Consider the following 15,835-nt stretch of genomic DNA (forward strand, 5'->3'; position numbering starts at 1 on the left):
AAGCGGGGCGCTGACGTCAGGTTCGGCCGCGCGTTCCTCGGTCTCGAGGCGCCCCCTGCTGGCAGCCGCGCGCGCCGCTGCCCGGTTCGGTCGCCCGCGGCCCTGACGCTCCCCTCCCCCACTCCCGGACCCCATGGAGATCTCGGGCTGGGCCCGGAAGCCCACCAGCCCCTGCACCCACCGGGCACCGACATTCTTGGGTGAGCAGTTCCACGCCTCTGCTCACTGCCCGCGCCTAGCTCCCACACAGCTCTCCAGGACAGAGACCAGGGACACCGGGCCTCTCAGTCCCATCCAATGCTTGAATCCCCTCTACCTAGATCCCGTCAAATGCGCATCCATACATACCTCCAAGGACAGGGAGCTCATCACCTACCAAAAGCGTGTGGTGGGGTCTTTGGGAAAGCTAGCTTTTAACGTCGTTCATAGTATTCCTTTACCATCCTTTTAAAGTCCATGGGATCCGTAGTGATGTCCCCCCCCTTTCAGTTCTGATATTAGTAATTTGTGTCCTCTCTCTTCTTTTCTTGGTCTGGCTAGAGGCTTATCGATGTATTGATCTTTTCAAAGAACCAGCTTCTGGTTTGGCTGATTTTTCTCTATTGATTTCCCATTTTCCATTTCACTGATTTCAGCTCTAATTTTTGTTATTTTCCTGCTTCCTTGGCATTCAATTTGCTCTTCTTTTTCTAGTTTCCTAAGGCAGAAGTTTAGACGATCAATTGCAGATCTTTCTTCTTTTCTCATATATGCATTCAGTGCTATAAATTTCCCTCTGTGCACTGCTTTCCCCACATCCCACAAATTTTGATAAGTTGTGTTTTCATTTTCATTCAGTTTTCATTTAGTTTGAAATTTTAAAATTCCTCTTGAGACTTATCCTTTGACCCATGTGTTATTTAGAAGTGTGTTAATCTCCAAGTAGTTGGGGGTTTTCAACTCTCTTTCTGTTATTGAATTCTAGTTAATTCCACTATGGTCTGAGAGCAATCACTGTATGATTCTTTTCTTTTAAATTTGTTAAGGTGTGTTTTATGGCCCAGTAGGTGGTCTATCTTGGTGAAAACTCCATGTGATCTTGGGAAGAATGTGTATTCTGCTGTTGTTGGATGAAGTAGTCTTTAGATGACCTCTATATTTAGTTGATTGATGGTGTTGTGGAGTTCAACTATGTCCTTTCTGATTTTCTGCCTGCTGGATATGTTCATTTCTTTCTTTATTTATTTATTTACTTATTTATTTTTGGCTGCATTGGGTCTTTGTTGCTGTTCATGGGCTTTCTCTAGTTGTGGCGAGCGGGGTCTACTCTTCATTGCAGTGCACGGGCTTCTCCTTGCGGTGGCTTCTCTTGTTGCGGAGCATGGGCTCTAGGCGTGCAGGCTTCAGTAGCTGTGGCATACGAGCTTCAGTAGTTGTGGCTCATGGGCTCTAGAGTACAGGCTCAGTAGTTGTGGCACATGGGCTTAGTTGCTCCACAGCACGTGGGATCCTCCCAGACCAGGGCTCAAACCCGTGTCCCCTGCATCAGCAGGTGGATTCTCAACCACCGCGCCACCAGGGAAGTCCTATGTTCATTTCTGACAGAGAGATGTTGAAGTCTCCAACTGTAATAGTGGATTCAGCTATTTCTCCTTGCAATGCTGGCTTTTCAAAAGTTCTTCCTCTTTATGCCGTGAAATCTGCCCCCCTCACTGACTCTCACTGATTCTAGTCTATCCCCTGGATACACAGCTTAAGTCCATTTGGGCATCTGCCCAGTATAAGCTCTTGTACAATGACCACAAACTAGTCCATTAGTACATAAGACCAGGCACCTTCTACGTGCTTCACCCACATAGACTCGTTTAATCCCCACCACTATTATTCTCATTACACAGTTGAGAAAATTAAGGTACAGAGAAAGAAAGTGACTTTTCCAAGGTTATGCATAGTATGCAGCAGCACCAAGATTTGAATCAAGGCCATCCGGCTTGAATTGAATAGAAGCTGAGACCTGTCTTCCATCTGCAACAAATCAGCGAACACTGGATACTGCTTCATCTGTTCAACACTTATTCTAAGCCGAAGTGGAGATATAAAACAGACAAAAATCCCTACCCTCACGGAGCTTATATTGCAATGGAAAGACAAGAACAATAAACAACCCAAAAAAAGCAAATTCTCTGGTATATGAAACAGTAATATACTAGAGAAATGGGGGAGAGAAAGAGTAAGGGGGAAGGGAATTATTGTAGTTTTAAACAGAGCACCTACTATATGACATATTCATTATGTGTCCACACCTCTAGAACATGAGCCCCCTAAGGGCAAGGACTCTGTCTTATATCCCACTGCTTGGTATCTGGCATGTAGTCAGCACTCAATAAATATTGGATGGATGATTAGATAAATGAATGAATGTAGACATGGTTCTTGCCTTCATGAAGCCTGCATTTTAGGGGGAGAGACCCATAGCAAACATGCAGAGAAGAGACAGAAAGGATCATGCAGAAAAGGAAACTCAAGGAGAAACATCTGATGAAAAAAAGAAACAACCAAGGATGCTGCTGTTTCCAGAGGACTCTTGCAGGAGCCTCATGGCAGGAGTTTACCATTGGTCCTATTTGGAGGGATGTGGAAACTGAGGCTCAGGAAGCATAAGGCACTTCCCCAAGGTCACACAGCTAGTAAATGGTGGGCCCAGAGCTCAGACCTACATCAGACTGATTCCACAGCCCTCTTCTCTTTGTGCAGGGGAAGACTATGTGCAGAGACTGTGATGGAGGGAGAAAAAGAACACAAGTAACAGATGGACAGATGAAAAGAGAACATTCTGCTCCACTTGAAAAAGACCACAAGCTTCTATAATCCTTGAGAGAAGAAGGAAGGGAAACAGAAAGTCTTGGCCTGGAGTCACTGGCCCAAATCTAGGGAAAAGGAGATGGTACCCCAGACAGGGCCAGGCCATGAGGAAACTCAATCACTTTCAACTCATGGAATATTCATGACACTTACCCTGTGCCAGGCCCCATATTGGGTGCTAGTGTCATGGAGATGCACTAAACCGTGGCCCCACTCTTGCCTGGAGGGGGAAATGGCACATAAATAAATAAGAGGCTATGTCCTAAAGGTCATAACACCAGTCCAAAGAAAACACAAAGGCAGCAGGGGTTAACTCAGCCTAGGGGAGTGGAAAACAACATCAGAGAAAGGATATCTGAACCTGGAGTTTCCGAGACAGGCGAGGCAGGGAAGAGCATTTCAAGCAGAAGGAGCAGACTGAATAAAGGCACAAGACACAGAAGTACTGGGAAAGGTGGGTGTCAGGTATGGTTGCATCATAGTCTCTACATGGCCCAATAGCAGGAGATAAAGATAGTGTGGAAGTTGGGGTACAAAGGGTCTTAAATGCAGGGCCAGGACAATTGGACCTGAACCTTTCAATCAGTGGTTCTCAAACTGTGCCCCTGCAGAAACCCTGGTGTTCCTCAAGCCAAGCTGAGGCGTCCTAGTGTTGAATTAAAATCACAGCCATATTTTTCTAATTTGCAAGAAGGTAGATTAATTACAACGAGTAGAAAGTTTTTGTTGTCATTTTAAGGTGCTTTTCCTCCATATATTTTTCTAAAGAACTTAGAACGTGTTCGTAGTGTGAGAGAATGTTAGAATTAGCATAGAATCATAGTTTTATTTACAAGTTTAATATAGCAACAGTTCACAGTGTTCTACAAAGAACTGTAGTTTATGGTTTTCCCTGAGTATTCAGGAATCATGGAAGGACTTTAAGCAAGGGAAAGACACAATCTGGTCTTTCTGTTAGAAAAAAAAAAGTCATCCTGGAGGCCTGAGAAAGAAGGAAGTGGGGAGGGAAAAAGAAGGGAGAGAATCTCAGGAAGAAGGTTGGTGACACAGTTCAAACAAGAGCTGATGTCCTGGGCCAAAAGTGAGGCCTATCAGGATGGACAGGGGACTAAGTCCAGCCCCCAAAGAGGAAGACCTGCTGGGTAATTCTCCATGCTTCCTGGCTAAGATGCCCAGGAAATTCAGAGGAAATGATTTAGTATAGAAGATAATGTCAACAGCTCAACGTCACCTAGGGAGTCTTCCAACAGCAGTAGAACTGTGGGTCACTGTGGAAATAGAAGATAGGCAAGACTGGCTATTTGTGTGTGTGTGTGTGTGTGTGTGTGTGTGTGTGTGTGTGTGTGTGTGTGTGTATTGTGGGACCAAGTCTTTCTCCCACCATGGAACACCAACTTTCTCTAATAATAAAAATAAGTACAAACACTTTTTAAGCATGTACTATGAGCCAGTCTAGATGTTTTACATATGATGTTTCTCATTTAATCTTTACAGTAACCCCCAGGAACATTTATCAAATGCTTTCACGTGCCAAACGTTGTGCTAAATGCTTCAAGTGAATAATGTCTCACAACAGCCTTGAATCAGATACTATTATTTCCTTCCTTTTACAGGTAAGGAAGTGGAGACACAGAGAGGCCAGGTGACTTGTCCAAGATCAAATGGACTTGTCCAAGTCCAGTGGCAGAGCCAGGACTCAAAGCCAAGTTTGCTGGAATGCAGCACGTGCACTCTTCATCATGTCATTTTCTTTTCTTCCTCAGAGGAAAGGCTCTAAGTTGGCAAGTTTGGGGTCAATAAAATCCAATGAAAGGAATTCTTCCTTATCCTTTGAAGTCGTGGTTCAGTGTTTCTCAAGTTTGTTCCCCAGGCCACCTCCATCAGAATATTCTTGAGAGCTTCTAAGAAATGTAGATTCCTGGACCCTTCCCCAAGATTCTAACTCAGTAGGTCTGAGTTGAGACCTCAGGTGAGTTTCATGCATATTGAAGATTTTTGAGTCACAGGACTGGCTCCAACAGCACTCCTTCCAAGGTTGCCCACCCCCACCTCCACCCCAATCCCAAAACACCTCTCTCCTTCAGACTCCAGCAGTGCCCTCTGTCATGTCCTAATATTCAACTGGGGTGTTAGTTACACTCATGTCTTCCTTCCACTAATAATATGATCTAGCATCTTTCCTGGGCTACACCTTTTTACCCATTGTCCCATTCAATCCTACTGCACCCTGAGCATTCTGAGAGGGGGCTCTCCTTCTTATGATTCCTCCCTGGTAATCTGAGCACACTTGGCATTTTACAATGTGCTATCCGGTCCACGACAACATTATTCTGTTGTTCTATCCAATCCTTACAACAATCTTGAAGGAAGTATATTAGCCCCGATGAGAAAGCTGACTCACAGTTTCAGTCACTTGCCCGAGATGGCCAAGCTAAGAAGTGGAGGGTCTAGGATGTGAACCTAAATCTTCTAACTCCAAACCCAGTACTCTTGCCTCTATATCAGCTTACATCTACTCTACTTGGTGCAGGGAAGTAAGCTTTGCCACCCTATGCTAGCAGAAGACAGTGGGAATTAGAGATAATGCCTTAAAGGGCCTGGCAGAGTGAACACTCAAATGGTGGGGAGGGGGAGAAACTGAGGCCAGAGAAGGTGAAATGTCTTCCCCCACAAGTCAAACACCAAATCGCAGACCATAGACACAGCCTTAGGCCAGTCTCAGACGCTTCTGGTTAGGAGTTAACTCTGGCACGCTCAGAATCTCTGAGACTTCCTTAAGTCCCTCCAACGACCAGGCCTTGCTCCCGAATCAGTCTCACCAAGCGCCACCGCGCGGACCGCGGAGGAAGGGGACGGCCTTCTAAAAGGCGCAAAGGGCGTGGTCACGCGACGGGGCGGGGCGCAGGCGCGAGGTCGCTGGAAGATGACGTATCTTACAGCGTCCGGCTCTGAGTTAACCGGAGCGAGCATGTGGGTCTGCGGGGCGCTCTGCTGGGCGCGAACCCCGGCTCAGCTACGGCGGCGGCTATTCCCCGCTTTCCGCCGCCGGCGGCCTGCTGCCGCCGCCTTCTCCGCATCTGCCGAGCCCTCCCGGGTCCGGGCGCTGGTCTATGGGCACCACGGGGACCCAGCCAAGGTCGTCGAGTAAGACACCGCGCCGAAATGGGGCAAGGGAGTTCGGGTTCTTGGAGGGTTTTAAGATGGGCTGTGGAAAACGGGGACTGGAAAGGGAGGGACAAGTCCCGAGGAGGAAGGCAGCGAATAGGACCGAAACTGTAGCCCAGGGCATGTGTGGTAGCTCAGAAAGTCGTTGCTTGGAAGTTGAAAACCCGAGAGGCACAGTTATAATTGTAGTAATGGCTGACGTTCATTGATCCTGTACTGTGTGTCGGGCAATCCCTGTGTAAATGGATGCCCTCATTTAATCGTCACAACAACCTTTTGGAGGAGGTACTTGATTTAGCCCCGTTTTACAGATGAGAAAATGGAAGCATGGGAAGTAAAATCACTTGTCCAAGGTCACACAAGCCAGTAAGTGGCAGAGTCGGAATTTTTGAACCCAGGTCTGTCTGACTGGCTTACGTGAGTTCCTACGCTCTATTATATTATGGAAGGAATTTTCAGAATACTTTTTGGTCTATTTGGATCTTCACATCTCAGAAAGTAGGTCAGAGATCATTGTTTGCATTTTACAGAAGGCAGGGGACTTGTCCAAAGTGATATAGCTAATAAAGATTGGAACAGAGACAGGGATCCATGGCTTCTGAGTCCTCTCTCGTGTGATTTCCTCTCCACAGCGCTGTGTATGTGCCTTTAGTTAAAAAGAGATCCTGTTTTGGAGCCATACAGAACTAAGGTCAAATACAGGCTCAGCCTCTTAGTAGCTGTTTGATCTTGGACAAGTCACTCAGCCCTTGTTACTTTTATGATTATGTCCTAAAATTCTGTTGGATCTTAACCCATGATTTTCACATTTGGCTCATAAAAACAGTATGTGAATTATCAACGATTATACATCTGCACATAAGTGATTATAGTCATTCAAAAGAACTAGTAGGGGGGCTTCCCTGGTGGCGCAGTGGTTGAGAGTCCGCCTGCCGATGCAGGGGACACGGGTTCGTGCCCCGGTCTGAGAAGATCCACATGCCGCGGAGCGGCTGGGCCCGTGAGCCATGGCCGCTGAGCCTGCGCCTCCGGAGCCTGTGCTCCGCAACGGGAGAGGCCACAACAGTGAGAGGCCCGCGTACCGAAAAAAAAAAAAAAAAAAAAATCTAGTAGGGTCACTAGTGGCGCTAGGGCAAAAGCATGGGTCTGGAATCAGAAGACCTGGGGTCAAATCCTTGCCTTCCTGTCCTAGCTGTATGTGTTTGGCAAGTTACTGAGATTCTCTAAGCCTCGGTTTCATCACATTTAAAAATGGAGACAGTGTAGTCATATAGCTCATAGTGCTAATCAGCTGCAATAAAAGGAATGCTCTTCACCAAAAAGCACCTGCATACTCTCTTGCAGTCCCTTATTTCCAACTCTTTGATTTCCAGCAAATGGTTTGATTGTTTTCCAAAGGTCACGCCGACATGGAATTATTTTCATGATTAAAATACAGGCTAGAGGGCTTCCCTGGTGGCACAGTGGTTAAGAATCCGCCTGCCAATGCAGGGGACACGGGTTCAAGCCCTGGTCTGGGAAGATCCCACATGCCGCGGAGCAACTAAGCCCACACGCCACAACTATTGAAGCCTGTGCTCTGCAACAAGAGAAGCCACCACAATGAGGAGCCTGCACACAGCAAAGAAGACCCAACACAGCCATAAATAAATAAATAAATTTATTTATTTTTTAAAAAAATACAGGCTAGAGTGCTGGCTTCAGCAGTATATATACTAAAATTGGAACGATACGGAGATTAACATGGTCCCTGCGCAAGGATGACATGCAAATTTGTGAAGTGTTCCATATTTTTACTTAAAAAAAAAAATACAAGCTAGATGTTTTGACAGCCGAAGGGGTTAAGCCTCAGATAATTTCATGGTCATGCACTCAGCCTAGCCACATCCACCATTAGAGCAATTGAAAAGAATGTTGAGAAGACACGTCAGTCAATAAACCCCAATTTGTATGTTGATCATAGGTAATAAATCACCATGTTGGGAAGACATCTCCCTGAGGATTACTGTAATGAGTTGGTAAAGCTCTGATGAACACTTTTTCCAGGAGTGCACCCCAAACAGGAACAATGGTAGTGCCTCTCTCACAGGCTTGTAATTTATGGGTCTGTTGCAGGACCTGCCACAAAATAGGAGCTGCGAAAACGTTTGTTGAATCTGAATCTAATTTCTGTAATAAGTGCACCTTTTATTGAGTTCTGTGGTGATGAGGAAGGCGTCTCCAATGTGCAGGGACCCTGAGAAAAGGCCTGGGAAGGTTAGGCAACTGAGTGCAGCTGCCTTCTGATTGATTCCCCCCTTGGAGAGTCAGGGAAGCTAGAACAGACCGTCTGGTTGCAGATGCCACTTAGGAAAAAAAGACAGCTTGTCTCCTTGTGTGGAACCCTGATAATTTCCAGGAAGTTCAGGACATGATACTTCCACGAAGCATTGTATTCAAGCTTGGCCTCACATCTCAGTCACCTGTGGCACTTATGGAAACTATGTATTCCCAGGTGCCACTCCCGAGGTACTTAGCAGGTCTAGAACAGCCCTAAACATCTGAGTTTTTAAAGCTTTCCAAGTAACTCTGATGCCTAGGCCAGGGTTGAAAACCATTGCCCTGTGGATACGGATTGTCAGGCACGCCGTAATTCTCTCTGCCCACGAAGGGCAGCTTTCCCTCCTGACCCAGATTCAGGTGACCTGACTTGTTCGTGTATGGACTGAGGCCAGAGGCTGGGATTCTCTTCTTTGTAGTCATGTCTTAGGTGGTTTAGGGTAACCACGCTGTCACAGAAAGAATCAGATGTCCTTTAAACATCCTGGTGACTGGATGTGTCAGGTTACACCAGGTGGGGTCATGGTGTCTGAGCAGAGTCCGAGCAGAGTATTCCCCGACCTGCTGTGGTTTGCAATACTTGCACTGTGGGTGTAGCTCTGGGAACAGCAGGGAGGGAAGGAGGGAGAGTCTGCTCAGTTCTCAGAGGTTGCAGAACTCCTCAGAGTGAGGCCTCCAGGGACCTCCTGTTCTTGTGTCAACATTCTGAATGTCCCTCTCTTCATTCCTCTTGGCCCCAAACATTCCAGCTGTTCTCTACTAAGGCCTTTTCCTTTGGTCTCTTGGAGTTTCTTTCTTTTATGCCCAAAATGAATCCCCTAAATAAGCACTTGGGCCTTTTTCATATAAAGAATTGAACTGCTGACCTAAATGAAGCAAGACTGCAGGAGAAAATTACAAAGATGGGAGAATTACAAACATTCCAGAAGTTTCAGAGGTCCCCATGACCATCACCCCTCATGCAGAGTTCTGGATTCTCTATCACATAATTCCCAGAAACTCCAATGTCCTCTTTCCTTTTGTTCCTGGAAGTCCCATTTTAGAACTTGGTGTTCTCTGGATCTTATGGTAAAAACACCTCTCATTTATTGTGTACCTACCATGCGGTAGGCATTGGGCTAAATTCTCCACGTATATTACGGATTTTAAAAATCACAGCAGGGGCTTCCCTGGTAGCGCAGTGGTTAAGAATCCGCCTGCCAGTGCAGAGGACACGGGTTCAAGCCCTGATCCGGGAAGATCCCGCATGCCACGGAGCAACTAAGCCCGTGAGCCACAACTACTGAAGCCCATGCACCTAGAGCGTGTGCTCTGTAACAAGAGAAGCTCGCACACTACAACGAAGAGTAACCCCGCTCACCGCAACTAGAGAAAGCCCGCGCACAGCAACGAAGACCCAACGCAGCCAAAAATAAATAAATAGAATAAATAAATTTATTTTAAAAAATTAAATTTAAAAAATAAATAAAAATCACAGTAACCCAGTTTGCACATTGCTATCACCATTTTACAGATAAGAGAACTGAGGCTGAAGACACTTGAAAGTCACTCACCCAAGATCGTACAACTAGGATGTCCCTTCTTTACTAAAGGTCCATGATATAGACATAGGCCTGAAGAAACAATGACAGTCATCTCAAATGTTTTTTGAGCATGAGATGGAGTATAAAACTGGAAAGAAAATAGGTCAGAAGAGAAGGTGAAATTATAGGTCATTCAGGTGACCCCAAGTCTCTGCTCTTCATAGGAAGCGCAGCCCCCTCCCCACCCCCAGGGAAGATGGTAGGAATGCTATCCTCTGTCTCATCCCCTTTTCAGGATCCTGACGCTTTCATAAAACAGCATCCTAGTCATCATGGCTTTCTCACCTGCCTGCTGCTAGCACAGAATGAAATGAAGCTGTGAAACCTTTGGACAAATACCCCTTCTGTCTCAGCCAGATGGAATTTGGGGGAGCACGTGGTGGGGACCCAGGCTGTATAGGTGGTGAGGTCTCACTGTAGGGCACTGTTTACTCTCAGGGGATTTCTTCTTTTTACAGTTGATGTCAGTGTTTAAAACCAAAACTCTGTGCAAGTGACTTGGTTTTTAAACCAGAATTAGAGTACTTTGAAAAAAAAAAAATTAGCATTCTGGTTTGGCACCCTAAGAACTGGGATTTGTTTGCTTTGTCTCCTGGAGCTATTTTCTGTGGTCATGAATGAAGGAGGAGAGGACAGAACTCATTGTGCACCTGCCATGTGAACCAGCATTTATTCTTCGAGGGCCTACTAAACGCTAGGTGCTGAAGGTGCAGAGATTGATACTCTGTGGCCTTTTCCCTCAAGGAGCTCACACTCTAGTCCAGGAGATGGTCCTGGGGGTAAATGCTATGATATGTATGTTTAGAGTCTGTGGACACCCAGAAGATGAGCACCCAACCCTACCCCCTCGGGGGTAGTCAGAATGCTTTCTCTGAAGACATGAGGTCTAAGTTGAGTCCCCCAGAAGATCAGGTGAGCCATATACAAGGAGGGAAAGTAGAAGAACCTGCATGGGCAGAAGCCCAGAGGGAAGAGAAAATGTGGTGTGTCTGACTAAGGAATATTTGTTGGGCGCCCTCATATGTGATCTTTGAGGGAGGAATCTGTGGAAACAGGCTCAGAAGGGACGAGCCTGAGGTCACAGGATTCAGACTCAAGCTGGATTTCGCATCCTGTGACACCGTTACATTACCTTCCCTCTGGACTTCACATGACGCGGCCGGGTTTGCGGCCCAGCCCTTCTACCCTCTTTTCCTCATTCTTGCCTCTGAGGGTGAAACTTGGCGGCACACCTCTGAGGGATTGCACTGTAGACGGGGGTTTCACAACGTGCAGAGTGTCTGGGAGGAAGTTCTTACCATCCGGCCCTCTCCTAGCCGCTCCTGCAAACACGCTGGTGTGATTCCAGGTCTTTCCCACCCTGGATGGCTTGGGAAGGGTCTTCATTTTAGAGAAGGAAAAGCAAAGATAACATGAGGCTAATCTGTGGCTCAAGGGGTGTCATTGGGGACCACCTGCAAGAGCACTGGCCTGGCTTGTAGAACGAGGACATCACTCCCGTCTCCATTCTTTTCAGTTTTTGTTATTGTTTTGTTTTGGGGGGGGGGGGGGGTTATTGAAGTATAGTTGATTTACAGTGTTGTGTTAGTTTCTGGTATACAGCAAAGTGATTCAGTTATATATACATATTCTTTTTCATATTCTTTTTCATTATAGTTTATTACAGGATACTGAATATAGTTCCCTGTGCTATTTCCACTCTTTTCATTTATTTTTTGATAAAAGAAAGGGACTGACCAAGGTCAGCAGCGGTAAACATGGGAATGCGTGCCCTCCCCCCTCTCTGTCTTCTGTGCCAGTGACAAATCTTCACAGCTCCCTCTTCTATGTACCTCAAAACCTACGCACCTCTTTGCCTCATTCTCCCCAATCAACACTTTTTCCTGCCAAGACAAGATGAGGCCTCAGCGTCCTTCTCAACATTATCCTGCAGCCGTGGAAATGGTTCTGAGGCTTGAGTCCTCTGATCCAGCAATTGTCCAGCTCCGACAAGTCTGTGAAGCTGAAGCAGGCGTTGGACTGCCTGCCCGCCAGTGTTTGCTCCAGGGAGCAAAGATGTGACTTGAAATAAGGGGTCCTGGGCACAAGATTTCACCAAGGGCCCCCTTTGCCATTGGTTAGTTACACAATCAGAGGCCCACCAGGCAGGGGCTGCATGGTCATCGTCCTACCCATCAAAGAGAAAAGCAGCTGCAGGCAGGGCCTCTGCCCCCTGCTATGGCCCAGTCTTGCACTCTGAGGCAGCAAGGAGAGTTAGGCCTCAGCTGACTAAGCAACAGACTCTCTGCAGCTCCCTTCAAGCAAGTTTCCTGATGTTAGCAGATGTAGAATATTACGGGGCTTGCAACCTTTCTGGTAATCTTAGCTGAGGGAAGTAGGAGATTGAGAGGGTAGGGGAGGGTTTCTTTGCCAACCCTGGGTAGAAACTTCCCGAAGTTGTCGTCTGTCTCTGATTCCCTTGCATTCAAAGCGATTGTGCTACAGAACAAAAAGTCCTGAATGGTGGGAAGGCAAGAGGACTTGGAAGCAGAGAACCCGGAAGAGGCGCAGGGAGGAAAGCGGGCGTGTCCGCGCACCACGGAGAAACACAGAACCCGTGAGCTTTGCCCGGGAAAGGCGAAGAGCCCAGGACTCCATGAGAACCCCACCAGCTGTGGCCACCAGCATCCCCTGCCGGGGAGCGAGCTGGAGAACTTCATTCCTCCACAGTTGCCCAGTTGTGCCCTGCTTATTAATGATTAATCAAATGCCAGAACAGTGTTCAAATGCCCAGCACTTCACTAAATCATAGAAGGCGGCTTGTTGGTGACCATGGGGACTGCAGACAGACCCGGAAGAGCCACGTAAGACATCAGTTACCTTCCCCCATTGCCCTGTGATGGAACGCACGTTCTTGGCTCTCTGTAATGAGCAGAGGAGAAAGTCTCTGTGGCCCATGACAACTCTTCCTGCGCAAAATGGCAAGTGACCACTTTGAGGTGATTGAGTGGAAGATGCAAGATAAGTACAAATGGTTGCTAATTAAATGCGGAAGGCAGGAAAGATATCTTAGCAGAGCTGGCTGATGCCCGCCTTACACAGCCACTATAACTGAGCCAGGCCCCAGAGTACTGGCCTCTTTTTCCCCCCTCTCAAAAGGCTCTTTCTTCGGCCTGCTTTTGTCTCCCTTGTAGTTCATATGGCATCACAGGTGTACAGCCTTTGCCTCAAAGGAGCCATTGTGACCTTATCCAGTGTGGGATCTGTCGAATGAAGGCAGAGGCATCCCTCCGAGTCGCGTGGCGCCACTACTCACAGGGGAAGGGCCTGAACAGTCTTGGGAAAGTGACTTGAGATCCAGCCAGGCTGTGTTTGGGTGCCTCCTTTGCACTCCATAACACAGCCACCAGTTCCTTTGGTGAGAAAAGCAAAAAAAAAAAAAAAACAAGGAAGAAATTGCTATCATTACACCCGAGGTCCAACTCCTGGAATTCAGACTCTACCCGGTTTTCCTTCCTGTCTCGGCAGAATGGTATCCTTGGCGACGCTGTTAGAACTGTCTGCAGGAACAGCAGTGTCTGGTATTGATGGCATTCCGTGGGGCAGGCTGGGGCTGGTCTCCCTGGTGAGACGCAGCTGGACCAACACACCTTCCCCTGGGCAAGCAGCCTGTGTCAGGCCTGTCCCCGCCCTCACCCACCTCTGTCTGCAGCTTCAACTTTCTGTCTCCTGCCCCACTCCCCTCCCCTCCCACTTCTGTGAATTTCAACTGGTGCAGAGCAGCTAGGCTCCCAGAAGACCAGAGAACTGGAAGCAGGTCACAGCCCAGTGCAGCACTTTTCAAACTGCTGTTTGGGGTACTCGGTGTGCTGTGAAGGTAGCGTTCTCAGCTGAGTTAGCTCTGGAAACTCTGGATTACACAAAGCCACGTGGGTTTCTTTACTGGAGGACTTCTCAGAGCCTTTATGACTCTAATGTGCAGTTTGAATCTTATAAAGGGAGTTTAGTAGGCAGGGCTTCCCAAAAGTATTGGACCCCAGGGAATACCTATTAATATCTCCCCGGACAGAGATTCCACACACACAGTGTAGGGGATGCCGGATTAGTGTTCGACAGTCTGAGCTTTGAAGTCAAGCTTAAGATCAAGTCTTGCCACTTACTAAGAGTTTAACCTTGGGCAAGTTACTTAACTTCTCTGAGCTTCAGTTCCCATCTGAAAATTGGGGTGATAACACCCTCCAGACATTTTGAGGACTCAACAGCGTCTTGTATATGAACGCGAAGCACAGTGTCCGGAGCTTGTTAAGCTGTTAACAGTAGTTATCATTTAATTATCCAGCCAGATCACCCAGAATAAGTTTATCTACTATCCTAGACTCCACCTACCCGCAGCTGACTCACTTCTGTGTGTGCAGTGCAGAGCACCCTCTGTTCCATTCCGTACTACAGGCCACCTGCTTCAGGCTTCAGATGTAACACCTTCCTCCCCGCTCCAAGCCACTCTTCTTTCCTCCTAGCTCAACATCCAGTTGCCCAAGCCTGGGAGCCATCAAAGACTCCCCAGCCACCCCCATGGAGTCAGTCACCCAGTGATATCAATGCCACTTTTTATTTAAGAGATTCCAGGTTATCAGATCCTGCTCTCCATTCCCATAACTCCAATCTAGACTGCACCTGTGCCTGGCCTACCATCAGGTCAGATTCTTTACCATTCCCTCTGGCAGGAAATCCTTTCTTTCTCTCAGTCCACCCCATAAACTCCTGTTTATCCTTCAAGCTTCAGCTAAGATATTACACCTTCCGAAGTCCCTTTGGTAATCCTTTGCTCTCCCTCCAGCTGGTCACACAGTTGGCTTTAGCACTACAAGCGCCCTCCCAGTGTTTCCCACATGTGAGTCACCACGCCATCAATCTCCTGGGCAGGAGATACTATTTTTTTCATCTTTAAAGCCCTCGGCACAGTCCCTGGCACTTAGTAGGACTGTTGATACATATTTGTTTAATTAAGTTTGCTTGAATTTTCCAAAAAGTTGCTGTCTTCCTTTGAGTGATTCATTGATTTTTTTCAGAGGTATAGCCAGCTGTTTCAAAGGTTTCCTTGGATATTCCCACCTCTGACAACAGCTGCCATTTCTTCAGCATCTACTGTGTATCAGGTACTCTAGCAAGTGCTTTATGTCCATTAACTCACCTAATCCATGAGCTGACTTCTAGTGTTCTCCCATTCCGCAGATGAGTACTGTGAGGTTCAGCTAGCTGGTCAATGACCAAGGTAGGATTCACACCCAGGACTGCCTGTTTCACTCCAAATCCATGTTTCTACCCTTCATCTATGAACTGAGATCTACCTGTATTCTTATCCTGACCATGGTCACCTAGATTTTTAAGAATTACAAACGTACTGCAAATTTGATCTGCACTCTCCTGTGAGGAAAAGAGCCATGGGTTTTTGCTTAGATTGAACTCCCTTAAGGACAATCTCCGTTTTTCTGTGTGTGGGGTGTTTTGTTTGTTTGTTTGTTTGTTTTGCGGTACGCGGGCCTCTCACTGCTGTGGCCTCTCCCGTTACGGAGCACAGGCTCCGGACGCACAGGCTCAGCAGCCATGGCTCACGGGCCCAGCTGCTCCGCGGCATGTGGGATCTTCCCCGACCGGGGCACGAACCCACGTCCCCTGCATCGGCAGGCGGGCTCTCAACCACTGCGCCACCAGGGAAGCCCAATCTCCGTTTTTATTTGCACCCATCGTTCAGGGGTATTTTCCTATACAGCCCAGGACCAGGGAGAGCAAGTACCAGCCTCAGTAGCTAAGTCCTTGGGGTGTGAGCCCCTCCCCTGACTCCCTGACTGTCACTTTTGCACCACATTTTCTCACTAAAGGGGAAAATGGGATAATTTCTTTAAGAAGCATTCTCCAGCACTGTTGTGGTCCCAGATGCTGTGCTGAAC

General features: G+C 47.4%; 1 protein-coding gene and 1 non-coding gene across 3 annotated transcripts in view; both read left to right on the forward strand.

The window, feature by feature from the left end:
- Positions 1-5,748: 5,748 nt before the first annotated feature.
- MECR (mitochondrial trans-2-enoyl-CoA reductase) overlaps positions 5,749-15,835 on the forward strand; it is a 30,579-nt gene continuing 20,492 nt past the window's right edge. The window contains exon 1 of one of the 2 annotated variants that reach the window (XM_059036521.2): positions 5,749-5,985. In XM_059036521.2, the coding sequence (XP_058892504.1) occupies positions 5,765-5,985 (221 nt within the window). In that variant the 5' untranslated portion in view covers positions 5,749-5,764. Of the gene's footprint in view, positions 5,986-14,964; positions 15,044-15,835 lie in introns of those variants that run through there. The other variant, XM_059036530.2, reaches the window with a different exon arrangement.
- Positions 7,698-7,801, forward strand: LOC131746768 (U6 spliceosomal RNA). Its single transcript, XR_009332648.1, has one exon. It is a non-coding gene; the product is annotated as a U6 spliceosomal RNA (small nuclear RNA).

This window comes from Kogia breviceps, chromosome 1 (genome assembly GCF_026419965.1).
Source record: "Kogia breviceps isolate mKogBre1 chromosome 1, mKogBre1 haplotype 1, whole genome shotgun sequence".
In the NCBI taxonomy this organism is placed as follows: domain Eukaryota; kingdom Metazoa; phylum Chordata; class Mammalia; order Artiodactyla; family Physeteridae; genus Kogia; species Kogia breviceps.